General features: G+C 58.2%; 1 protein-coding gene and 1 non-coding gene across 5 annotated transcripts; both read left to right on the top strand.

Annotated features, from left to right (window-relative positions):
* On the top strand, positions 1-26,053 carry AP1B1 (adaptor related protein complex 1 subunit beta 1). Of its 4 annotated transcripts, XM_026088368.1 has the most exons (21): positions 1-144; positions 1,833-1,938; positions 3,793-3,928; positions 4,969-5,214; positions 7,260-7,450; positions 8,063-8,284; positions 9,691-9,811; positions 10,587-10,682; positions 12,187-12,302; positions 13,425-13,590; positions 15,007-15,105; positions 15,516-15,775; positions 16,282-16,483; positions 18,502-18,657; positions 19,447-19,592; positions 20,449-20,578; positions 21,297-21,381; positions 21,973-22,059; positions 23,119-23,273; positions 24,005-24,013; positions 24,738-26,053. In XM_026088368.1, exons 1-21 carry the CDS (start codon positions 108-110, stop codon positions 24,810-24,812), a joined length of 2,841 nt encoding a protein of 946 aa, XP_025944153.1. In that variant the 5' UTR covers positions 1-107; the 3' UTR covers positions 24,813-26,053. The 4 variants fall into 4 exon arrangements, with proteins under 4 accessions (XP_025944153.1, XP_025944154.1, XP_025944156.1 ...); XM_026088369.1 differs by lacking the exon at positions 24,005-24,013; XM_026088371.1 differs by lacking the exons at positions 1-144; positions 1,833-1,938 and adding an exon at positions 2,657-2,754.
* On the top strand, positions 20,016-20,117 carry LOC112976789. Its single transcript, XR_003257152.1, has one exon. It is a non-coding gene; the product is annotated as a small nucleolar RNA SNORD125 (small nucleolar RNA).

Below are 26,053 nucleotides of genomic sequence, written 5' to 3'. Positions count from 1 at the left end.
CTTTCTCCGCCACAGCGACATCAGCGGAAGAGCGAGGAAATTACCCGGCTCTAAACCTCTCTTGTCTGCCTCTCCTCCCAGAGACGTGCTGCTAGCTGGAGACCACGATGACGGACTCGAAGTACTTCACCACCACGAAGAAAGGTAACTGCCCGCCTTGCTCTGCTTGTCCTCGCGTTGCTCTCCGTGCTCCCTCCTTCCAGCTGGCGTGGGAGGCTCAGAGGCAGTGCAACTCTTTCCTTAAATATAAAGGTGCAAGGAGATGCCGATTAAAAGCACGCAGATGATGCTGAGGGTCGTCCGTGCTTGCACGGCACGGCGATGCTGGCGCGGACGCCCGGCCCGCTCGCTCGCTGGGCGCGCGGTGGTGGCGGTTCACAGCCGGCTTTCCGCCCACGCACCCAACTGTGCTTGGCTCGGGTGGCCRCGTGGTTGAGGCACCTCGTCGCCCAGACTCGCCGGCCGGCGCGTGAACCCAGACGAGCCTTTTAACGACGCCGTGATCCGCTTTAGTGCCTCGGGGACGCCGGCTGGTGCAGCTGGCAGCCCGGCTGYGGACGCGGCCCCTTCCTTAGCTTCCCCGGGCAGAGCGATTTGGGGAAGGGAGCCCCGTCCAGGCGCGAAGCTGTCGGCGCGGGGAGGGCTGAGCCGSGCGGCTCTGCGAGGACAGACGGCCGTGGGCCGGGTCTGGAGCGCGCTGGTGGCACCGCTGCAGCAAGGAGCTGGGCTGGGGAGCTGCTGCCGCGCAAGAAGCGGAGCTGGGGGTGACCGTGGCTTGCCCTCTTTAGAGGAACTGGTCGCAAAACGCGGCAGCTTTTGCTGCTGCAGGGACCTGCAGAAATCCAGGCTGCGCGGRGTCGCTGCAGGTAGGGGAGCGAGTCCCGACAGCCGCGAGTGGGGCGAGCGGTTCGGTGTCTGCTGCAGTAATCACTCGAGAGCAGGAGGGTTCAGGTGGGCTCTAGAGCCARAACTGCTCACAAAAGAAGCCCTCTGTCCCCTGCCTGGGGCATGGGACACTCGTGCTCGTTACTCCTGGAGTGCCCTTTACCTGGCACGTTGCCCTGAGGGCCCATCTGGCAGCAGGAACCTTCTGTTGTGATGTCTCCTTGCTGASGAGAAGTTAAATCTTGTTGGAAAAGGTAGGGCACGTCTGTCCTTGCTGCTCTCCGTTGCACAGAGCTCTGCTAGGGTGATGTCCTGGGTCTCGTGGGACTTCTTGGCTGTCTTTCCCTCCCTTTGGAGGACTGGGTGATGCCTCTGCTACTGAAATCCCTGTCCATAAAGACCTCTGAGGTCCTCATGGGGCTGGAGAGCAAGCAGAAGCCACAGGGAAGCGTCAGCACGTTCTCCTCTCCCTTTGGGTGCAGGTGTTTCCATTTCTGYGGGTAAAAGCTGAGGCCCCCAGAGTCGCCCTGGTTGTTGGAGGGAAGTTTGTGAAGTTAAATTGTACCTTCTGCCCCCTGACGCCAGTCGCGGCGGCTGTGAGACCCCAGAGCCCTGCTTGGGGGTGCTCCTGGCGTCGGGCTCTCGTCCCACGCGCTCGGCGGCGCATCCCGGGAGCACACACCTGCCCACGTCCGCCCGGCTCACCGGCCCCGCTGGCAGGAGACACCAGCCCTGGCTGCGTCAGCAGTCTCCCAGCTGCTCGCACCACCTGGCCGCGGCCACCCTGAGGCACCCGGGGTGGCGAGGTGGGAGCCCCCCGCGCGCAGAGGGTGGGAGTTGCGACCAGCACCCAGAGGGCAGGTCGTGACATGGGACGGTCGCTCCATCCCATGCCGAAGCCACCCAGCTGCCTAGGAGCTAACCTCAAACTTCCCTCTTTCCTCCAGGGGAGATATTTGAGCTGAAGGCGGAATTGAACAGCGACAAGAAGGAGAAGAAGAAAGAGGCCGTGAAGAAGGTGATAGCGTCGATGACTGTTGGCAAAGATGTCAGGTGTGTTGTAGAGTTGCCCGTGCCGTGGTTGTGTTGGGAGCATCCAGGCCAAGCCAAGCTGTGCAGATGGGTTGACAGCTTGCCAGGGCACCGCTCCGGATACGTGCCGAGCGAGTAGAGTGCAGCGGCTTACGGAAACAGCAGGTCCTGGTGCACAACGCGCTCTGAAGAGCCAAGCAGCAAAGCTAGACAGGGAGCAGATGGAAACCCCAGAGCCCCCAGTCTGAAGCCCCCGTTTTGGGGAGGACGGGCCCGTGCTGCCTCCCAGCAGCCTGCGTGCCGGCTCTTGGGCCGGGACCGAGCGAGCTCGTGGCCACCACTGTACCTGCTGCTGTGCCACAAAAACATTTTGTTTAAGAGCAGCAGCCTGGTGGGTTGATGCTCGCCTGGCTCCAGTAGTAATCTGGCTAAAAGAGGATCGGCTCGGCTGCCAGATAAATTTGTTGGGATTATTGCCGCTTCCTTCGACTGTTACCTTGCGATAAAAACAAGCAAAAACCTCTCGGAGCCTTTTTGGCAGAGGATTGATGTCTGTCACAGTGTCAATAACCCTTTTGAGGAGAGTGCAGTCCAAAAGATTAGGCAGCTTCTTTTTCCTCTTCTCCTTTATCGGTCTGGCCGAGGTGCAGATGGCCCCCTCCCTCCCTGCACCTCCCCTTCCCCACGCTGCTGCTGATGACACCAAGCGTGAACGTTTTGCTTTTAACGGTGCATTTGAGGGTAGGTGGAGCAAAATTGTGATCTGGGCCCTATATTTGGAAAATCGAAGCAGATAAGTGGTGTATCCCATCCCCTGCTCCCGGGGCGCTTATGGAGGTAGGTAAAGCACTGCTTTGGGGTCCCAAAGGGGGAAACTCCAGGCTGGGGTGAGAGCAAAGGTGGGCGCTGGCTCTGCCTGCAGAGAGTCTGTCCTGCAGCTCTGGCTTACGGGTCCCCTGGAGCTGACCTGTAAGTAATGGCTGGTTTTGTGGTGGCAAAGAAGCTTCCAGGGAAAAGAGAGACATCTGTCAGTGCGTGATAACTTCTTGGTTAACCCTCTGACCGTGGCTGCTTGTCCTGAGGTGGTTGAGTAGTCTAATTGGTCTGTCCTTATCTTCCACTGTGAAATAGCTTATCTGGCATCTGCAGCTTTGAAGTTGTTAATTCTCACTCACTGGGGTCAGGTTTAGACAGGGAAAGACCCCAAACTCTGTACAGGCAGCATTACGGCTCTGCAGCTCCCTTCTGGCTTTCCAGAGCGTCCTCCCTGATGCAAAGCTCACCTTGGGAAGTGGGGCTATTCGTTATACTGGGCCCTTAGCATTAAATTTTCTGAGACGGTAGCATGTGGTGTGACTGCTCAGCAGCTTGCAGCAGGCGAGATTTAATGTCCACAAAAGCATAAGGCTATTTTGGTGGGACCGTGCGCAAGGAGAGAACATGCAGAAGGAATATCTCATCTCTCATGTGCTCTTGCAGCAATGCAGACAGTGGAGGCTTTTGCAGCATCCATTGATGGCTGGTTAATGTTGCACCTTCTCCCAAACCAAGTGGAAACTCACACCCGGAGCTGGGATACAGCAGAGCTATGTGGGAATGGTCTGGGAGAGCCCAAACGCTGTCCACTGGGAACTGTTTTGAGTTGATACGGATCCATGAAGAAAAACCCAGTGGGGGGATGGCTTATTTAGCCAAATCTATAAAGTAACTGCATAGCAGGCTCAGCTTATGGGAGGACCCAGGGCTTCTTGGCTCTAGGAATATGTTGAGCCCCTTGTAAGGGTGTAGAAGTGGAAGGTGATCACGTAGGTGGTAACGTCTCCTTCCCCTGGCTCAGCAGCATGGCTGTATTCATGGCAATGCTTTGTATTTCAGTGCTCTCTTCCCGGATGTGGTGAACTGCATGCAGACGGACAACCTAGAGCTGAAGAAGCTGGTCTACCTCTACCTGATGAACTACGCCAAGAGCCAGCCAGATATGGCTATCATGGCAGTCAACACATTTGTGAAGGTGAGAGGGGAAGGCTATGTGCCCTAGAGCTGTGTGTCTGCAATGGGATCAGGTCAGCCTGCCACATGCATCGTTTCCGAAACCACTCAGCTGCCGTCTCCTTCAAGGATTCAGAGCTTCTCTTCTAGGAGAAAAGGGAGTTGGGGGTCTCCTTTCCTTAGGCCTGGAGTCCTTTCATTTCTCCTTCAAAGAACTTAGTTCTGAACTGGAGAGGTGTCCTTCATCTGGAGAAATCCTTGCCCTGAGTTTGCCCTCTGTTTTCTGCCTTCCCCTGGGTTTTCACTGGAGGCCACCGCACTAAAATGCCGCTTACCCAGCTGCAAAGAACTGAGTGTGGGCAGGTTTCCAAGTCTCCTTGCTCTGTAGTAGGGGCTCCCTTAGCACTAAATAAGAGAACAAATTTGGCCGGTAGTGCAGAAGAAAAGCCTTTTCTTGGCAGTAGTACTGTACCACTTGCTCTGTCAGTGGTAGCTTCTGTTGTGGGAAGCTCCTGTGAGCCTCCATGAATTAATATCACGTGAACTTACTCACTAAAGTCTTCACAGCCAAGAAGGCCCTTGTGAGCTTCCTCTAGGAATTAGATACTGAAGAGCATGTTTGTTAGGATCCAAGATGTGGCCAGATCATTTTGTTGAAAGGCTTGGTGGGCTTTAGGGGAAATTTTGACTTTTTAAGGGAGGAAAAAAAAAAAAAACACCAATAAACATTGTAGATGCATTTCCCAGGTCAGGTGGTTTTGCAGCTTGGCACATGAACTTGAATTCTTGGTGTAAGCGATGAAGACATCTGATTCCTGGAGGTGTATTTGGAGTAAGAAATGGTGGTGTTAAAACTCTGTGCGCTCTAGATTTCAGAAGAACAGATCTAACCTCTCTCCTGTGTTGAGACACTCTTGGACTTCTTGTTCTTGAAGGATGAGTGTTAAAATCTCTAGACTTCAGGTACCCAAATAAGAATTTAGGTCCTGAAGCCACCACTGAAGTCTGTGATTCAAGGACAAGTGGCCTTGGATATCTGACCTCCTTTTCTAATCCATGTAGGACTGTGAGGATCCAAACCCTCTGATCCGGGCTCTGGCTGTGCGGACCATGGGCTGCATCCGGGTGGACAAGATAACGGAGTATCTCTGTGAGCCCCTGCGGAAGTGTCTGAAAGATGAGGACCCTTACGTGCGCAAGACAGCAGCTGTCTGTGTGGCAAAGCTCCACGACATCAATGCCCAGCTGGTGGAGGACCAAGGCTTCCTAGATACCCTTAAGGACCTCATCTCAGACTCCAACCCCATGGTGATTGCTTTTTGCCTTCCTCATCGTCTCTTCTCATCCCGATGGCAATAAATGCCTTCCCTCATTCATTCGTTCATCTCTGCATGCTCTTTCCCTTGCCTGTCTTTCAGTTCTTCACTGTCTTTTGGTGCTTAATGGACTGTGTAGTGACGGCTGTTGCTGAGGGCTGCAGGTTGTGTTCCTTGTCCTGTAATTCCCCTCTCCCAGCCACTCCTAAATGTAATGGTTTTGACCCCTTTGCGGTCTGTTCCTCTTGGCTGTGCTGCATTAGCCAGAGCAGGGGACAGCAGCGGAGGGAAGCTGATGCCTGGCTCTGATGGCTGGGGATGCTGCGTGTCCCACTCCCTGCGCTGGAGGGCAAAGTGACAAGACAACAGCAGTCAACCTGGGGACAGGGATGCTCCTTGGCTTCTCACTTTGTGGGTGCGGGGAGCCTGGGGCTGCTGGGGGGAAGGCAGTGAGGTGGTGACAGTAGCCTGGGGTCAAGCAGGTGGAGCAGCTCCTGCGCCTCTCACAAGTGAGAGGCCAGGAAAAAAGCAACACCCAGGAGAAGCAGCAGGTAATGACAGGAACCCGCTGCTGTCCTCACTGTCCAGAACAGCCACAGGGACCCCTGTGCTGAGATAGGAGGAGCGAAAGGTCTTTGGATTTGTCTGTGCAAAGAGTTGAGCAAGAGTTGCCAAAGTGCAGCCCTTTGGCTGCTGCTGTTCATCTGTTCATCGCCGGCTTCCCGTAGAGCTGCTCTCTAGGAGATGAATCATGGTCACGGGGAGTTGTGTGATGGCTCCATTATGAAACTGGAGGAGTTAAAATACTGCTTTAGCTTCCTCTGAGGTCCTCCAAAGCTTGCTGGGCAGAAGCAAACGTGGTTCCTTCTCACCAGCCGGCACCAAAGTCCAGCAGCGCTTTGTGTGCATGCAGGTGTGGACAAGCTTGCCTGGCCTGCAAGTACAGACACATCCCTTGCGAGCTCGTGTCAGTGCTTGGAGTCCACAGCAGGGTTTCAAACCCTGCTCGAAGCTGGGGAGCAGCAGCACAGTCAGATCTGCGCTAGGCAGCAGCTGGAGGTGACTGCATTTCCTCAGAAATGCTATTCCTAGTCCACCGCTGTTGAAGTGGACAGTGTCACCTCTGCCTTTGAGCACTGTTATTGTCCCCCATCATTCCTAAATACCCTGACAGATTTCCAAGCGTGGGACATGTCAGATTGACCTAAAGATTTTGTTTTTCTTAGACTCTTTATCCAGGGTTGCTTGGAGCTGATTGGAGCATAACTGTGCCATCAGAAATCAGTTTATCCCACTGTTCTCTCTGTCACCAGTCTGTTTCTGTCAGCGGTGGAAAGGATGAGCTTTGGGCAGAGGCTTTTACCCCTGGAGCTGCCCAGCATAAGAACGTCTCTCGGGTTGTGCTTGCTGTGGTGTGGCTGGCTTTAGGACTGGGCTCTGCCCAGGTCTCCTGCCTGCTCTTCCCGTTAGGCCATGTGTCCAGCCCCATGGTCTGCAGCAGCTGGGCCTCATTTTCCGAGTCCTGCAAATCTCTTCTTGTTGTGGAGAACCAGTGGGCTGCTTTCTCCTCCAGGTCCATGAGGGGATTTTAAAGCCTGCTTCGTGCAGGGTTTCTCTTCCTCCCCCTTCCTTTGCTGCTCTTCAGATCTTCTCACCCTGCTGGGCAAGCGTAGCAGATGAGCCTGGGAGCTGCAGCGGAGAGCGATGGGTCTCTGCAGAGCAGCTGTGGGGAGGGGGTTCCTTCGCGCTGGGCATGGGGCCAAGGCTGCCTCCTGCTGAACATGTGCTCCACCTTGGAGACGATGTGGTGTGGGTGGTGGGGCTGTGCGGGCGGTAATTGCTCATCTCTGTGCAGCGTGCTACCACGGAACAGCTGCTGGGGAGCAGAAAATGGTGCCCAGATGTCACCGAGATGAGAGTGTATCCGAGTGGGGGGCTGATATCAAGGACACAGCGCGTCTGCTTGCCCCAGCTTTCCTCCAGGATGTTGAACTGCTCTTTTTTGTCACGTAACACATGTCTGGTCCCCTCTGGCAGGTAGTGGCCAATGCAGTTGCGGCGCTCTCGGAAATAGCAGAGTCTCATCCAAGCAGTAACCTCCTGGACCTAAACCCCCAGTCCATCAACAAGCTGCTCACAGCCTTGAACGAATGCACCGAGTGGGGCCAGATCTTCATCCTGGACTGTCTGGCAAACTACATGCCTAAGGATGACCGGGAAGCCCAAAGGTGAGGGAGGCTCTGGATACTGTTGAGATTGGTGCTTCCAGGACCAGGGCTGGCTGGAGCAGGGTCTGGAAAGGGAGGGGAACAGACGGGTGTTGCCTAAAAGGGCCACTTGCTTCCGGTGCCAGATCCTGACGTACCTTTATGCTTCCTTCTAAACCGCTCCTTAACTTTGGCTTTCTGCTCCAGGAGGTGGAACGACAGGCATCTGCTGGGCAGTGTGCTTTGGGACACTAACCCCACGAGCAGGCACAGCCACCTGGGGACTGTTGCAGTCACCTAGGGACTGCTGTCCCCTTGCTGGCACAAGGAGCACACTTTTCTAGCTGCCTTAAAATGTGATCTTGCAAGGAAGAACAGGCCAGACACTAGGGATCTCCAAAAGAGAATTGCTGGAAYTGGGTTTTGAGGAGGCTGGGAAATAACCATCATCAGAGGAGTTTAAGAGCTGGTTAAACATCTCTTGGGAAGATATTAGGTGGTGGGCACCTGCTCTGCTGTAAACTCTACCAGTGCCTCATTCTTGGGTGTTATTAGCAGCAATATTTTACCTTGAGTAGGAAAACTAGCTTTGATCGTCATCTTTCCCTTCATGTCCCCCCCTAATGTCTCCAGCATTTGTGAGCGGGTGACGCCTCGGCTGTCCCATGCCAACTCTGCAGTGGTGCTCTCAGCGGTGAAGGTGCTGATGAAGTTCATGGAGATGCTGTCGAAGGACCTGGATTATTACGGCACGCTGCTGAAGAAGCTGGCCCCGCCGCTGGTCACCCTGCTCTCCGCAGAGCCGGAGCTGCAGTACGTGGCTCTCCGCAACATCAACCTCATCGTGCAGAAGAGGTGAGAGCCCCAGCGTGACAAGAGGGGTGGCCCAGCTGTGGCTTTATCTCTTTTTCTAGCATGGGTGCTGTTTCCTGTTGCTGCAAACCTTCTGGTGACTGTGGTGGTGTCAGGGCTTGGTTGACACAGTCCTTCATATGTATTTTATCTCTTCTCTAGTATTAAAAGTCAAGGCCTGGGCCTAGAGAATCAGGAGAGGGACTGCGCAGGGAGCAAAGGGTGGAATGGTGAATAGCTGAGACTTTGGTTTCGGCGTTACATGTCTAGCGAGGAATTTTGTGAAAAAGGGTTTATTTCTCTGCAGTCGTCCTCTTCAAACGAGCAAGTACTGAAAGGTCCTTTTGTCCCTTTGCTGATCTAAAATTGCCAGTGTCCAGGAGGTGTGTGAGGCCCTACATATCTGCACAGAACAGACGTAGCCAGCTGGAGAGCCGCGCTCCTCAGTGAAAGCCGCAGTCAGATGATTTGCTGTCCTACCAGTTAGCACGGTTGTTGTCTATTAAAAATAGCAGCAACTTCTGGGAGAAGTGGAAAGCAATTAGTGTCCCTGCGAGCGGGAACGTGAAAGGCAGGCTGGCTCCTTGGAGTTGGACGAAGCCTGTCCCTTTCCGAGCTTAGAGAGAGCATACTTTGGTGCGAAAGGCCTGGCCTAACCCTGGGGAATCTGGGTTCACATCCCCGCAGCCCCAAGACATCCCTCACGACCTTGGCAAGACAGTTGTCCCCTGTTGTCTCGCATCTGTTCTTTGTTTGCAGCAAGGTTGTGCTCTGTTCCCTGTGCATCAGCAAAGGGGAGCCGAGGGAGCACTTCCTGGGGGAATAATCACAGCGTCTCGGATTGCTTGACATTGAACAAGCCCCAGAAACCTTTTTGTGCCTGCGACCGAGGAGCCTTGTCCTCCCGGCCTGGCGCTGTGGCTGCTCCCCTGCGTTGCTCGCTCTTGGGCTCGATGCTTCCCCAGCGTGTGTCCTCTGCTGTGCGCTCAGGCCTTCGTCAGCCCGTCTCCAGCCTCTGCCGGGGAACGATGATTCATGCTCGTAGCTGGCTAATGGAGTAATCAGATTGCAGGGACTTTGCTGGCTGCAGGGGTCAGGCGTCTGGATCCCCATCCATCTCCTGCGTGCTCAGCACTGTGCAACCGGCATGCAGCTTTCTGGAGAGGAGAGTGCGCTTTCTGCTCGGCTTTTCCTGCTGATTGTGCCTAGAATAAGACATTGAATGTGGGAGCAGTGCTCAGGTTTTGCAGACAGTTTTGTCTCAAGAGGAATCATTTGATATTGGTGTCTGTGACCCGAAAGCTCTGCAAAAATCCATGGCTTCCGGAGGCTTTTTGCTGTTGCTTTCTGCGGTCAAAGGGAAGGAGTTTATGGGTGTTCCTTAATTACTGCCCCTTGTCGTCCTCCAGGCCTGAAATCCTGAAACATGAGATGAAGGTGTTCTTTGTGAAGTACAACGACCCCATCTACGTCAAACTGGAGAAACTGGACATCATGATCCGCTTGGCTTCCCAGGCCAACATTGCCCAGGTTGGAGATCTGTGTGCTACACCAGCTGGGCTGGGTGGGCACCAAGGAGGGCACACAGGATGGGCTGGTCCCAGGAAGGCATGGTGTTTCCCTGGTAAAACCTTAGTGCCAGAACTGACGGAAAGACCTGGCTGGTGAGCTTGGTGCCTTCAGCAGGGCCGGCTCTCCTGGATGTGACATTGTCCTGGGCCAAGTGGTGTTGGATCCTCCGTGGTAAGGAAGAAGCCAGTGTTGGGTCATGGAGGACAGGTCACAGGACAGGTCCTTTCCCAGCAGTGTTTGTGGAGGCAGCACAAATGCTGTTTCTGCCTCTTGCCTCCTCACCAATGCCCAGCTCTGGGAATGACAACAGCAACCCAGACTTCCCTCCTTGCGTGGCCAGCGCAGAAGTTCTGCTTGTTCTTGCACCCTATTCACGTCTGCTTCCTCACTGCTCATCCCCTGCTCAGTGCTGTGAGCTCTGCGCCCTCCCGGGCATGAGATGCAGTGGGCATTGGTGAGGGAGGGGTCTCTGGGGGGGTTACTCCCACCCAGGTTATCAAGCAAGATTTGAACCGGTGCTTAAAGGCACTGAATTAAATTCTTGATCTGAACATAACCTGCAGCTTTGCAGAACATTACGGGGAGCAGCTGTACCACCTAGTCTGCTACGGTCACTGGCCTGTGGTGCTGTGAGCCGGGCTTTTGGGGAGCGCTTTGTTGTGCTTTCCTTTCGATCCATAGATCAGAGACTTTTCTCGGACCGGTGCTCTCACCGTCYTGTCTTCTCTGGCAGGTGCTTGCCGAGCTGAAGGAGTACGCCACGGAGGTGGATGTGGACTTCGTAAGGAAGGCGGTTCGAGCCATCGGCCGCTGTGCCATCAAGGTCGAGGTGAGGGATGGGATGTATCAGCTGGCCTGAAGGGGAGCAGAGTTGGCTGCAGAGCTCGGGCTTAGTTTGGGAAAGGTCTGAGCTGGCTGTGGGGAGCAGCAGGCAACCTCCGCACGCTGTCCACGAGCGCTGACTCTGCTGCTGCTGATGGCAGCTGTGGCTGAGCAAGGCCACCCATGGCGGTCGCTCTCCAGCCAGTGTGAATGAGTTGGGGGCCTGGCTGGGGCCTTCGTGGGCCTGGGGATAAACCACGGTTGTCTCGTGAAGGGTATTACAGTGCGGATAAGGGATACGGGGGAGTTTCTTCCCCTTGCCATTTGCCACAGGAGCTTTTTTAGGATCCCTGCGCACACCGTGTTCAGTTGCAGACCTAGCTGCTTGCAACAGACTGGACCGACAAATGTGTGCTTAACGTGTTAATGAAGCAGATTATACAAGTGTCATGTTTGGAGACCGCAGGAGTCCTGGGAGCGAGTTAATCCCTTACCAAAGGGGGTGGCGAGGGGTGGGGGTGGGGGTTGCATCCACTCGGAGGTAATTTGGAGGAAGGGATTATTAAAAACCTTTCTGAAATTCCTGGCTGTGCTTTGCTGTGGCTCCGCGTGGCCGGGGAAAGGCATGCTTAGACACAAGGTCAGGTGGGTTTGAGCCAGCTGATTTTACATTGGGTTAATGCAGAGCATCYGAAATTGCATGACAAAAACAGCTTAACAGCAGCAAGGCGGCCGTTGGAGAGATGGAGGAGGAGACACGCTAGAGCTAACGCGGTCTTTGTGACTCCCACCAGGGAGCTGAGCTGGCCCAACTCGCTGCCGCTAGACCAATCCCTCCGGTCTGCAGTGAAGCCAGCGTCTTCCAGCAGGATTTATTGCTGTTGTGTTCTCCTTAGCTCTGCTTTTCCRTTTCTGTTAACCCTGAGGAGTGTGGCTGTAAAGATCGAAGCTAAGGCAAGGTTTAGGAGTCTCCACTTTCAGGAAGTCAGGGAGAGACTCTGAGCCACCCAGCGCCCTTGGGGCAGTCGTGCATTAAAGACAGCAGAGAATATTTTGCCACTTTTAACGGCTTGAAAGAGGAGAGGTATGAACAGGCTCCTTTCTGCCTGGCACGTGCATTGAGCTTGTCCGTCCTTTTTGAAAGGGGTGTGAGACCTAGGACGAGTGCTTAGCTCTGGGTGCCTTTCGGGAGAGGAGGCTGGTGACCTGCAGCAAGCCGAGGCCTGGGCACGCTGCTGCGTTCCTGCACCCCTTGGTCCAAAACGCGTCCTTCGGGCGCGGAGAGCGAGCTACGCTGGAGGGTAGCAGAGGTACTTGGAGCGTGCAGGAGGGATGAGGTGACCCAGGCCCAGCTTTGAGGAGCAGGAATGGGAGGCCGCGCTTGCGCATCCTCCGTTCGCTTTTGTGTTAGGTTTGGGGGAAGTACAGGGGGGCAAAATGCAGCAAGGAAGGGATGTGTGGAGGCGGCAGAAGTTTCAAAGTGCCACCGTCTGACTGAATCCCTCCAACAGCAATCGGCTGAGCGCTGCGTCAGCACCCTGCTGGACCTCATCCAGACCAAAGTCAACTACGTGGTGCAGGAGGCCATTGTCGTCATCAAGGACATCTTCCGCAAGTATCCCAACAAGTACGTGGCTCAGGACGTGGGGCGAACGCTCCCTGTGCTGGACCAGCTTCTCTTTGTACCCCTCTGTGTTAATGGGGCCCTGGAGAGGTCCAGCATCTGGGGGGAGGGCTGGGCTGTTGCTCCCTCCTGGTGTGAGAGCCCATGGTGAAGCTGCCTGGAGCCCAGAATTGCATCGAGGTATGGAGGAAATAAATTATGCTTCTTTTCCTGGCTGCCCATGTCCTTGCAGGGCAGGGAGAGGACATGTGCAAAACCCAAACCTGCCTTGCTTCAGTGAAGGTGGTTTTATGGGTTTTTTTTGCCAGTCTGAGTTGTGCTAATGAGTTAATGTGTCTCCAAGCATTAACCTGGGGGCAGGAAAGCCTTCCACAGCCTAGACAATGTCCTGAGTCCTGATGGCAGACCCAGAACTCGAGACCTGGACAGACAGAAGCTGCCAGAGACTTTGAGGCCCCTCACATTGGCATTAACCATCTCTGGCTCATAATTCAGCGATCCTGGTGGTAGCGAGTACAGACATCAGTGCAAGGACTGTGGAGCCACCTGAGATGGGGGTAGAATAGTCTCACGTGGCTTCTGGGGAAGAAGCTAAACGGGTTTTTGATTGCAATAGCTCCAAAATCCTCCTGTCTAACATGCGAGGATAGCAGGAGAGGGGAGAATTCAGACCGATCCGTAACGAGTGGGCGACTGTCATGTCCAGGAAGTAACGATCTAATAGCAATAATAATTACTAACGAGCAGAATTAGTAATGAACGAGAAGTTGGCGCTAATGTCCAGCAACTCAGGGCTGCTGCAGAGCTGGAGAGAGGATGGAGACCAGATGAGTGGGGCTGAGAACTCAATTCTGCAGAGGCTGGCGAGCAGGGGCACGTGCCCCACGCGTGTGGGGGCTTGCGAGGGTTTGGCGTGGGCAGCCTCTCTCTGCAGCACTGGGGAGAGGGGGATGCCCAGGGCCAGCCAGCCGTAGGATCCCTCACCGAGAGCAGCACAAGCGAGCTGGGAGTGCTGGTGCCCTCGGCGATGCCCTGGTTCACAGGTTTTCAGATGTATCTTGGAGTTAGAGAGCCCCAGCTGGGCTCCTTCCACTTGTTTGGTGAACGTGTGTCCTGTTCTTGAAGGTACGAGAGCGTGATCGCCACCCTGTGCGAGAACCTGGACTCCTTGGATGAGCCCGAGGCCCGGGCTGCCATGATCTGGATTGTGGGGGAGTACGCCGAGCGGATTGACAACGCGGATGAGCTCCTGGAGAGCTTCCTGGAGGGGTTCCACGATGAGAGCACCCAGGTACAGCGGGGTGGGGGGCACAGCTCCACTGTCAGTGCTGGCGACAAATCCCTGGAGATGCAGCTCCTCCAGGTGAGGGGAGGCCTGATCTGTTGGTAGGACTGGCTGCAGGGAGCTGAGCTGCGCTCTGGATGAATCAGGGGTTTGGTCCTTCAAAGCTGTTCTTGTGTCACCTTGGCTAAGGCAGTGACCTAGCCGAAAACGAGGGGCTTCCCGCCTCTCCTATGGCCGAGCGATAGCTGAGAATGTGTTTGTGTCCCTGAGGTTTTTTTCATGGTTTCACTTCTCAACAAAGCTTGTGCTAATGTGATTTGAAGGAAGCAATTTGCTCCAGCAGGTTCAGGAAAGTGGTTTCTTGCAGGCTCTYAGGCTGCATTGGTCCTGGGTGTAGACCATACCCATTTGCCCCATGAAATACCACATTGGTGGTGTCTCAAGCATCTTCCCTTCTTAAAAGTTGGAAGAGACCAACCGGTTCTGTCCTGTGCCAGGACAGAAACAGCCCTTTGGGGCTGGAAAATCAAGTCACACTGCTGAAATGAGCTGATACAGAGTTCAGCTCGCACTTCCTGAGCAGACAGCCTCCTCTGGAAGCCACCAGCGGTCACAGGGTTGGCAGAGGGACATGTGTCTGTCCCTTTTGCTAGCACAGCTGAGGCTGGTTGTAGTTCAGAAAGAGATTGCTTCAGTCTGCAAGGGACTGGAGCGTGTGTCTGGGGAGCAAGAGTGGAGCTGCACCTCTTCCCTCTGTCCTCTCCATCGCAGAAGGTGCAGGAAGGGAACTTGTCAGCTTGTCGGGGACCACTTCTAGGCTGGGTGAAGACACCGGCCTGGGGGCGTAGCTTCTGCTGCTACCTCAATTGTTGCGTCTTTGAGGTGGGACAAGTGGCTTCATTGGCTTTCATTTGGAAATTCTGGGGGTGTCACCTATGGAAGTTTCCCACAACCTGCTGTATAAAACACCACGAAATTAGGTCATAGCCAAGCGAACAGGGGAAGGTCTGGAGTAACAGAGCTGCTGATCCCATCCGTGCTGCCTCAGGTCTAAAGGGGCCATCGGAGGCGAATGGTTGCTGTTTGTCTTTCTGTAACTCAAAGGATGCTCTGACCTTCATCTCCTTGGGACCACGTAACCTGGTCCCACGATCTCACCCAGTGACCTCTCTGTCAGCCTGCCTCTCTGACAGGCTGAGAGCGCGGTAATGGGCTTGAAACAGCCTTCAGGCCTGGCTGGGAATCGCCCAAGATGCTCTGAGAGTTGCTGCTCCTGCTTGACAGGTCATTGCGTATCAGATCTCTTGAAAGGCAGTTGGGATTATGTCCCAGCAGTGCGTACAGGGAAAACTCGTGTGTTTTACACCAAAGCATTGCGAGATGTCTGTCCGTTTCTCCCTCACCTTGCTTTTCTGCCCCCAGGTTCAGCTGCAGCTGCTGACGGCTATCGTGAAGCTGTTTCTGAAGAAGCCCACGGAGACGCAGGAGTTGGTGCAGCAGGTGCTGAGCCTGGCTACTCAGGTGTGTATCCCGCTCGGGCGGAGAGCTTCCCGCGGGGCTTTGCCCTCACTTCCAAAGCAATGGGGATGTTGTGGTAACGCAGGGCACCCACAGCGGGAGGGAAGTGACGGCATTAGATGGCTTAGTTGTGGAAATGCTGGCAGTCAAACCGGAGCCTGCTGCAGCACGAGGCATCGTCGTGTGCTGTTTCCCCGCTAACACCAGTGTAACAACACAGGTGCCTGCGCAGCCTCTGTAGAGCAGAGGTACAACACAGGCCATAACTTCCCTCTCCACAGTCCTTCTAATGCTCCAGCAAGATTTAGACGGGGACAAGATATTTGTGACCCCAAGACGCTCTGAATTGCTCCGTGGTAGCTGCAGCTTCCCTTGCCTGCTTGCTTCGGCACTAACCGCCGTGCTTCCCTCAGGACTCGGACAACCCGGACCTGCGAGACCGTGGCTACATCTACTGGCGCCTGCTCTCCACCGACCCGGTGGCTGCCAAGGAAGTGGTGCTGGCGGAGAAGCCCCTCATTTCGGAGGAGACGGACCTGATAGAGCCCACGCTGCTGGATGAGCTCATCTGCTACATCGGGACACTGGCCTCCGTCTACCACAAGCCTCCCAGCGCCTTTGTGGAGGGCAGCCGAGGCGTCGTGCACAAGAGCTTGCCTCCTCGAACGGGCTCGTGAGTGTCTCTCTGCTTGCTTCCGTCTGTCCCCCTCCTCCCCAGGCTGTCTTTCCACCCTGCGTTGAGTTTGTGAGGAGCTGGGCAACTCGGGCCTTGCTCAGCCAAGAGGGACTACTTCTCCTTGCTGAGCATCGTGTCTCGATCGTGGTGCCACCTGTGCTCGGGTATTACGGCCTGCCAGCAAGGCTCCTTGCAGGGGGCTCTCCTCTGTGGCTCGCTGTCTCCCCAAGGAAAGTCCCCCTGTAGCGTCAGGGTTGGTATGGGTTAAATGCCGTCCTTACAAGCCTGACGGAGCAATCTCGGATTTAAGTGGAAGGTGAATCTCAACGAGAGGGTTTTGAAGTGTTGGGATCCCTGCTGGGACAGGACATCTTTGCGAGCGTTCATTGCGAAGCATGGTTGGGCAAATCACATCCATCCCACCTCCAGCAGGGCCTGTTGGCTCAGCCGGAGCTTTTTGGCATCGTGCATTTCACCCTCCTCTCCCCTGTCCTTCCCTCTAGGAGCGAGAGCGCGGAGAGCCCCGACACAGCCCCCTCGGGGGTCCAGGCGCCGGAGCAGCCGGCCGTCATCCCCACTCAGGGCGACCTTCTGGGTGACCTGCTGAACCTGGACCTCGGCCCCCCAGTGAGCGGGCCCCCCATGGCCACCTCCTCCGTGCAGATGGGCGCCGTGGACCTCCTCGGAGGCGGCTTGGACAGCCTGGTAGGTCACAGCTCGGCGTGATCCTGCCCCAGTGAGTGCCATCACCTGGGCGGGCTCGATCCCAGGCTGCCCTAGCGGCGTCGTGCCGGGTTCGATGTAGGCTCCTGTACGGAGCGACTGGGGCTGAGACTGGCCTGTCCCCGCAGAGACACCAGGGCAAGTCCTCTCCTTTTACCGCTAGTGAAGGGAGAGAGGTTCTCCGTGACCTCCGTCGTCTCATCCTGAGAGGAGGTGGCTGGAGCAGGGCAGGGATTAGCGCTCTGCGGTGCCTTTTCCTCTCAATCCCACAAAGGACGTCTCTGCTGCTCTGGCGTAGACGCTGCCAGTGCCTGCAGCGTGGAGATACTTCTGTTTCTGGGTTCCGCTCTGAACCCCAGTCTGTACAGCTGCCTCAAATTGGGATGTGCTGCAGGCCTGGGCTGAGATACGCCTGCTCCTGGCCCGCGGGGAGGGTTTAATGGGCGTCTCCTGTGCCGGGAGAGCTGGAGCTGGCAGCTTGTCATCCTGGAAAAGCAGTGGAGTGAGACGCAGCCCCCGCAGGCCCCGCTCCCCAGCCCGAGGACGCCGGAGCGGGGACTAGCTTTGCACGGCACCCTGGGGCTGTGGCCCCGGTTAACCATCCGGCGGGAGGGTGACTGTCACCAGTACTGGAGGGCTGCAGGGCGCCTGCCAGCAGGGGATGGCCCTAGATCTTGGCCTCGAACTATGGAGCGGTTTGTCCCAGGTCCAGGTGTGCGGTCATGGGTGAGGAGGAGCGGAAATCCAGTCCTCGACCTGGTGTCGGTGATGGTACCGGCTCCCCAAAGGACCGGCGATTTTGGAGCACCTCCAGCTCTCCCAAAAGCAGGCAGAGATCCCCCGCGGGGAGGCAGCCGCTGCCTCTTGCTGCCTCTTGCTGGTTCACAGCTCCCCCGCGTGCTGCCCCGGTGCTCCAGGCTTGCGGAGCGGGTGCTGAGCTGGTTGTGAGCATGTGGATGAGAGGAGATCCCCGTTCCTGGGCGCACTGAGACCACTGCTGCGAGCTGGCGCGGTCTCGTCCTGCGTGGTCTCATCCCGCGTGCTGGCTCCGGGGACCTGCCTGGGCCGTGCCGGCTCCAGAGGGGCAGAGCCGCTGACAGACAGACGGATGGGCTGACAGGACCGCTGGACTAACGTCTCTTCCCTCCTCCTCTTCTCTTGTCTCCCTGGTTTCTTTTGTCTCTTCTCTCCCGGCTTGCGTCTCTGCATGTGGCCGGCTCTTCTCTCCGCCTTGCCTGCTTCCGCTTGGAGATGGGGGACGAGTCGGAAGGGGTATGGATCAGCCTTTTCTTAGCTCTCTAGGGCGTCCCCGGCCACGGCGCCCGTGCCGGCCCTCCCTCTGCCCYGTCTCCCCTTGGCCGTCCGAGCCTCCTGCCAGGCGCCGAAGCGGCACCTCCGGCCAGCCTGGCGCAGGCACCTTGTGCCCACGGTGCCCCAGGGACTCCTGAGCTTCCCGCAGGGGACAGCCGATCCCCCCGATCTGCTTCCAGCACGCGAGGGCCCAACGGTCCCGGATGCCTTGGGAGAGGCAGAGAGCTGCTGTACRCTGCCGGGATCCGGCGACCTCCCTGTGGCTTTTTGGTCCCTGCCTCTCTCTCTGTCTCTCTGGCTCTTGGTTTGTGTGCCTGAAGCTTAGCTTAAATGCTGGGAAAAACAGTGTGACGCATGCTAAACTGGGAGATCCCCCTGTGATGCAGAGCGCCAGGATCCGCTGGACGGTCTGGAGCAGCCCTAGCGAGCCCGGCCCCTYGCTTGCGTGTTTAGAAAGCGCCCCGGAGAGGGCTTTTGGGGGGACCCCTTCCCCGGGCGCGCTGGCTCCCTKCCTCGGCTCGCGGTGACGTCTCCGTTTCTCGTCTCTTACAGCTGAGGAGCGATGTGGGAGGCAGCCCTGCCGTGAGTGTGCCCTTCCCCGTCCGTCCCGCTCTGCATCCTCCTCCTCCTCCTCCTCGCTCCCCTCCCGTCCGCGGGGCCCCCGTAACTCGCTCCCTTGTCTCCCGCAGATGGGTGGTGGTGGCAGCGGTGGTGGCAGCTTCGCAGCGCCCAGCACCGCGGCGCCCGCCAACCTGGCAGCGCCCCTCGGCAGCGGTCTGGGAGACCTCTTTGACCTCACTGGGGGAGTGGGCACCCTGCCGGGATCCTACGTGGCACCCAAAACGGTGAGCGGGGCCGGGGCCGAACCCGAGCCGCTGGCTTTAACCTGCTGCCGAAGGTCGGAGCTGGGGTGTTGAGGAGGGTGGAGAGCCCCAGCTCCCCACGCAGCAGGGCTTTCCTGGGAGGAGGTGGGAAACRAGCCCGCTGCGCCTAGCGTGGCGGGCAAGAGTGGCAAGGGTGGTCATCTGCAGGCGGAGAGGACGTGGGAGCGCTGGCTGCGCTGGCAGATCTTGCCCAGACCCAGCRTGGYGTGGGGATGCGAGGCAGAGACCACRTCCGCCCCCGTGGTGCTCAAGCTATAAACGCAGCYGAGAGCGGGAATTTGTCAGGTCAGATCTCTGCTGGCCCAGTTTTTTGGCAGCTCCTGGAGGAGCAAGGTCCTTTGGGACCRCTCTAACTTCCAGAGGCGGCACGGATGGGAAGGCAGAACCGTACAGCCCCTCTCGCCTGCTGTGCCTTCCGGGGCCTTGCACGTGCCTGGAGCGAGAGCCACCAATGGGCTTGGGACGTGGCTGCCCAGGCAGCGGTCTTGGTTGGGATGGGAGCGATAGATCCTCTGCCGTCTAYCTGTGTCCCATCTGCTCTGCCTGCTGGAGTCGGCATCCTCATGGTGCTTGCTCTGAAATCCCTGGGTGTCTGTAGCAGCGAAACGCTCCTGGRTTTCCAAATATCTGAGTGCCGGAGCGCTGTGAACATGTTGCTTAGTTCAGCTCCTCTGCAACATGTCTGGCAGGGTTTGCTTTGTGTTTTGGATCGGATCAAAATCACRTGGATTTCTTGTGTCCTTAATGCAGGTCTGGCTCCCTGCCATGAAGGCCAAGGGGCTGGAGATCTCCGGCACGTTCAGCCGCCAGGTGGGCTCTATCTCCATGGACCTCGTGCTGACAAATAAAGCCCTGCAGGTCATGTCCGACTTTGCCATCCAGTTCAACCGCAACAGGTAAGGTCCCTCCYGCRTCCTGTCCCAGCGCAAAACTGGCCYCTGCTCGGCTCTGGGATCTGCCAAGCTGTTTGCAGAGCTTTGGCCACCGTAGAGGCATGGTGGCCTCAGGGTGGCCATGGCAAAGCCTGGGAGCACCCAGCAGAGCCAGCTGCTCTTTCAAGAAAGGCTGTTGGGAATGAGCACAAGACTTGAGGCCTGGAGAGCCCGACTCTGCGCACTATGAGCAGAGGAGGCTGCCGAGCAGCGCAGGACACGCGGTGTTTCTCGGCGAGGACAGCAGAACGTTGCTGCCTGCCGTGGGGCAGCAGCAGCTGGTGAAGGCGCTGCCTGACGCCTTCCACGCTCGGCTGCGGAGCCGGGGCGTGCGCAGAGGGCTGGGAGGAAGGGACTGGGGAATGGCGATAGCTGCCAGCCGGTAGGGCCGGGAAGAGCCTCACGTGATGATCCTTCTCTTGCTGATGGCTGTGGTGGTGATGATCAAACCGGAGCCTCTAAGAAGTTGACTGAAGAGGCCGTTCCTCTGGGGGGGGTCTGGCTGCTGCCCGCCAGCCTGGGCTGTCCCGTTACGTTATCCGGCTTTTTGCTCAGCTGCCTGATGCTTCCTTTTTACTCAGAGGAGCCCAGGCGAGGGATTGAGCCCAGGGATCCGAAGGGAAAGGTGCAGGAACACTAAAATTCAGCGCGAGTCTGCACGGGGCGAAGGAGTCGCACTTTGTGGCTACCTCAAGGCGGGAGCCAGTTGGGCCCTGGGCTCTTTCTCGCAGCTGGAGGATGACTGCGTGGCAAAAAAACGGGTTTTCCTCCCCGCCACCCCCTGCCCTGACCCGCCGGCTCTCGTTGGGTGTCCTCACAGCTTTGGCCTGGCRCCGGCAGCTCCTCTCCAGGTGCACGCGCCTCTCGCCCCCAACCAGTCGGTGGAGATCTCCCTTCCCCTGAACACAGTCGGCTCCGTCATGAAGATGGACCCCCTGAACAACCTCCAGGTGGGGAACGCCCCGGGGTGTCTCCTCCCGGGCCCGGAAGCCACTTGGGGAGGTTTGGGGTGGTGCGGGCTGGGCGAGAGGGGTGTCTCAGAGCTGCGTGTGCTCCCTTCTCCGAGCTGAACTCTGCAGGGAGCTGGGAAGGGAAGCAAATGAAGTGGAGCTGGGAGGATTCATGACAGCAGGAAGCCGGCGAGAGGAAACGCTCAGCTCATCATCTTTTCTTTCCTGTCGGAGCGCCCAGCTTTGATTCGATATCGAGCTTCCACGCAAAGTGCTCTGTCCATGGCGGAAGATCCTTATTGACGTGTGGCAGAGCCAAGTCTCAGATGAGCATCTGCTCGCGGCGTGCCAAAGGGGATGATGGTGGGGTGGCTGGTGGAGACAGAGCGGCAGCAGCTGTGGTTTCTGATAGGGAACGAGGAGAGCAGGCTAACGGGGTGCAGCCCTGCCACTGCTTCCCTGGCAGCTCCCCGATTTCCCCTCGTGCATCCGGGATTGGGGCAGGCAGGGCATGGGAGCTGGCCTCTCCCAGGCCGCTCCAGCTCTCTTTAGGCACAAGAGTCGGTGTTTGATGGTCTCCTGCCTCCGGTGCTGACTGGAACAACACCCAGCTCAAAGGGGATCAGTGTTTCTTGGGGGGATAGGACACTTCCCCGGGAATCGCCCGCCTGCTCTAGACGGGAGGAAGCGTTGACGTCGCAGCGTCTTTCTGTCCTAGGTCGCGGTGAAAAACAACATTGACGTGTTCTACTTCAGCACACTGTATCCGCTGCACATCCTCTTTGTGGAGGACGGGAAGATGGGTGAGTCGGAGCGTGGGAGCTGGCCCTGCCGGCGGCTGTCATTCCCGCAAGGTCCTGCGCTTCTGCCACCCGTCGCTAGGTGCCATCGTGGCCCCTGAAAACCTCCCAACTGCCTTCCCGGCCTTGGGGCTGGGGAGCCGGGAGCCTCGGGAGAGCCTGATCCCACTGGGAGGCTGGAGCAAGCTGGGGCAGTGCAGGCAGGTCAGTGCCAGCATGACCGAGCTGTGGCCACCTGAGGTGGCCTGAGTCACCTTCTAACAGCTTGCTGCCACCAAGCCCTCTCATTTCACTCTTACTGCTTATCTTGCCTTCTTTGGCACTCACCAGCCTCTTCAAGCCAATTCAGCTCGCCAACCCAGAAGAAGCAGGTAGCTTTCCTACCGCGGGGTGAGGCTGATCTTGGAAGAGTGTAGAGGCTGCCGGAGGGGGTGGCAACACAGCAGGGAGAGCAGAGACCTCCCTCTCCCAGCTGCAGTGGGATCTGTCCAGCAGCTGGTGAAATTGCGGCGTTGTCTCTGCGTTCGTACTGCGCTCGGGAGGCGGTGGCCGGTGCTTTGGCTCTCACTGTGTCACTTTGTTCCCTTCCTGCAGAGCGGCAGATGTTCCTGGCCACGTGGAAGGACATTCCCAACGAGAACGAGGCCCAGTTCCAGATCAAGGACTGTTCTCTCAACGCAGGTGGGTTCGGACCCTTCGGAAGGGCCCAGCTTGGCTGACTTTGGGTTGCCCTTGCTGACCGGTTGAGCTTATCCGAGTTATCCCAGCTAAGACTGCAAGGAGTTGAGGCCTCTTAAGCATCGGTGCTCTGTGTGCCCACCCCAAGCCTGTGGAGATGATCACACCAGCTTGGGTTACTGTATTAGCTGAGCTGGCGATGCTGGGCTCTGCCGGGGGGGCCGTTGCACCGAGGGCGATGTGCTGGGAGGCCCTGCCGTTGTCTTCATGTGGGTGCGGATCCTCTTGTCCCTTCCCCGAAGCCTCCGTATCGGGGGTGTCAGCCAGGGCAGGACCCTCCTCTCCTCCACRCTGATCATGCAGCCCCGGGGGCCCCCTTCTTGCAGCCCCGCTCCTGCTGCTGGGGCCCTCCTGGTTGCCCTCGTGGTGTGCACCGTCCTCACCTGGAAGGGCCTGTTGCGTGTTGTCCTCTCTCGGGGTTTGGTGCCGAGCTGTGAAGCGTGAACCCCGGAGCGGGAGAGCCCGGTGCGAGCCACATCCGCTCAGTCCCACTGGCAGTGCAGCAAGCTGCCCTTTGCGGAGGAAAGCAGAGCAGCTCGGTGCGTGAACCGTCCTCGAACCCAAGAGTGCTTCACCCTGGGCTATCGAGCGCTCTCCCGGCGAAGAGGGAGTGACCAGGACCCTGGTTGAAATGAGCCGTTCCCCTAATCGCCCGGGCACAGCAGGTTTTTGATGTGCTCCGTCTCAGGGCAGCCAGGCGGGATGGGGATGAGGTGGCAGAGCAGAAGCAAATCCCAGGGTCCAGGGCTGTGTGTGGCAGAAGGCGAGCAGAGCTTGGCGTTAGCGGGTAGAGAAGAGGAGCTCGCTCTCGTTCGGCACTTGAGTTCTTGCCCCTCTTTGCCCTTAAGGCCTCGAAGTCGAGGTGTGCGCAGGATGGGCCCGGGTTGTCCCCTGCCTCCCGCCAGCAAGGGCGAGATCTTGCTTGTGCAGCATCCAGCCTCTCGCCGCTGTGGGCTCTGCGCCCTCGCGGTCTGAACGGCAGCCGTTTCTCTGCCCGCACAGATGCCATTAGCAGCAAGCTTCAAGGCAGCAACATCTTCACCATCGCCAAGAGGAACGTGGAGGGCCAAGACATGCTCTACCAGTCCCTGAAGCTGACCAACGGGATCTGGGTGCTGGCAGAGCTGCGGATCCAGCCCAGCAATCCCAGCTTCATGGTACRCCCTGTCCCCTGGCCAGCTCCCAAACGCCCCCGCATTTGCCCCAGGCCGAGGCTGCTCCCCAGCCCGGCCTCGTCCTCGCCTTCCCCGCTCTCTGCTTGGGAGCTYGGGTGAGGGTGGCCGGGCCTTCAGCAGATCTCCAAGGTGGTGGGACCTGAGCGCGGGAGCACCCGGCGGTGCTGCCAGCCGCGCGTTTCGGTGTTGATRGGCACCCAACGGAGGTGCCCATCTGCCCTTTCTGCTGGCAAAGGGGGTAGCGTGAGCTCCCTCCCCTTGCCGGTCCGGTGGCCCTCTCTGGCGGCGAGGGGGAGACACGGGCTCCKTTCGACCGTCCTTGCGCCACCAGGGCGGTGCGTCACCACGCCGAGAGGTAGCAACCGTCGGCGTCGCTGACGCAGCTAAAGGAAGCGCTCGTGGGGGAGAGAAGTGCCGGCCAAATGACAACTCTTTAAAGCAAAAACCCCAACCTYGAACCCCGGCCCTTGGCACTCCTGGCTCTGCCCATGGTGCCGGGGAGCCCCAAGGCAAAAGCAGACCCCGGATGGGCCCCCTCCCCGGGCTCAGCTCAGCCCGTCCCTGCAGGAAGCGCTTCCCGCCGGTCCCTGCGGGTGTTGTGTTTTGGTTTGGTTGCCATGAGCTGTTGCGCGTTGACTCACCTCTCTGTATCTTCGTATCCGCCGCTGCATGCCTGCCCGCCCGCCCACCGCTGGCCTGCCCCGATGTTGCAGGATCTGGAGGTTAGCGGACTGGTTCTTCACCCCTCGTTTTTTGGGCTGCCTCTGGCTGCTGCCTGATTTCTGCCTTCCCCCGCGTTTTTGCCTGCCTGCCCGCTGCCCTCCCAGCGCTTTGGTTTCTTTTCAGCATGTCTTGCCTCTCCCTGCAGCCGCCCGGGCAGGGCTGGCCTGGAGCCAGGGATGTGTGACAGAGCCCAGAGCTGAGCTTTGCAGGACCTGGCTTTTTAGGAGGGTCAGGGCATTTCCACCGCCCCTTCCAAAATCGCCTAGGGGGTGAGAGCAACATCGGAAAATCCTTATCCTGGAGCTTGACCTTCCTCCCAGCAGCCAAATTCAGCCAGCCTCTTCCTCTTGGCCTGCAGGTTTAGGAGCTCTAATTGAGTTCGAACCCAAGAGTTGTTAAATTTTAATGGCTTTGTCAAGCACATAACTCCCGGGGGGGTTGTACCGGTTAAAGCTTCCCCCCCCCCAAAGGCAAGCGAAGTGCAGGATGTGAATCAAACCCACAGCGGATGGAGCGGGTGCCAGCGCCTTCGCCTGCCTCCCCCCGCTCCTGCCCGCGCTGCATGCGACCGACCCTGCCCCGCGCCCGGGCGGGAGGGGGAGACGGCGGCGTTTGGGGGGGGGTCGGTGTCCACTTTGGGGCTCAGCTGCCTCTACGCGCTCTCGTCCCCGGCGGGGGCCGTGCGCGGTGCCATGAGGCCGCGTCCCCTCTCTCTCTGCGCAGCTCTCTCTGAAATGCCGAGCGCCGGAGGTGGCCCCGTACGTCTTCCAGGCCTACGAGACCGTCCTGAAGAACTGACGGAGCCGCTGCACCSCGTCCTCCTCGCCGCCCGAGGAAGCGGGGCAGGACCTGCGCGCATGTTTCCTCTTTCTCCTTCCAAGGAACAAACACGAGCACGATTTTCCCCCCTCCTCCGGCCCTCGCCCTCGAGCCGGCGGCACCCGAGGGCTGGAAACGGAGCCGCTGYTCCCGTCTCGGTGGGGGCCAGGGAGGGCGGAGGAAGGCAGGGGCTTCCCAGCCGCTCCGTGCGTCCGTGTCGAAATCCCCGTGTGAGTAATGCAGTGTCCTCCTTGCTACCGTCGCCCCTGCGGGCGCCCGGGTTTCACCCTCGAGGCCCCAGCGAGCGCTTTCTTGCCGAGCTAGCGCCCGCCGGGCACGGGGGCAACGGCGGGACCGCTCGCGAAAGGATCGTTCCCCCTCTCGCCTCTGCTTCCTCGGGCCCCCCCGGTGTGCCCCTGTCCCCAGCCCGGCCCTGCAAACATCTGCCTCTCCCTGGTGCTGGGGCTCAGACCTGAACACGCGTGGTGGCTGGCGAAGGATTCAGCGCTCGTCTCCCGTGAGCCCAGGCACCCATGGAGCGGGTCGGAGCCAGCGCTGGGGGCTCAAGGGGGTCCTGGATGGAGATCGTGGGGGAGCAGCACTGGGAGCCCAGCAGGGCCTCCCCGTCCCCCCCCGGCCAGGGACACCCTGACTGTATCCCACATCGGCTGGATGTTACTTTGGCTTCTTCCCGCTGTTGGGTGCCGTCCCCTTCCTGGTCCGTGTCTCCAGGGCAAAGCCGGCCCCGGGGAGCCCCGGCTCCACGTTTGCCCCATCTGCCAGCCCTGATCCCTTGGGAGAGGGTCTCCCCTAAAGGGGAGCTGTCTCTGAAGGAGCCAGAAGGGCTTCAAGGTCCTCGAATTTGAGCCTGTCGCTACGTGTGCTACGAAAAGGGCTTTCCAGGGAGGGCCCCCAAGTACTGACTCACGCGGGCACGGCTGCCCTGGGCTGGGGACCCCTCCCCAGGCACCTGCCAGCCACCGCAGCCTCCTCCCTGCCCCGCTGTCACTCGTGGGCACCAGGGAGGATGTGCCGCCTTCCCCAGCGGTGACACTAATTGTCCCCCCCCCCCCAAAATAAAGCCATTGATCACCCCTGAATAGAAGTGTTCAGTGCAAGTTTTCAGCTCCCGCCAGTAAATAGCTAATATATATAATATAAATATATTGTACGGTCACTTGTTTTAAAAGGACGTGGAATAAAGGTGACATCTGCCCACG

Source organism: Apteryx rowi, unplaced genomic scaffold, assembly GCF_003343035.1.
Source record: "Apteryx rowi isolate R43461 unplaced genomic scaffold, aptRow1 scaffold_768, whole genome shotgun sequence".
Taxonomy (NCBI): Eukaryota; Metazoa; Chordata; class Aves; order Apterygiformes; family Apterygidae; genus Apteryx; species Apteryx rowi.
This window is presented reverse-complemented; position numbering and strand designations above follow the sequence as displayed.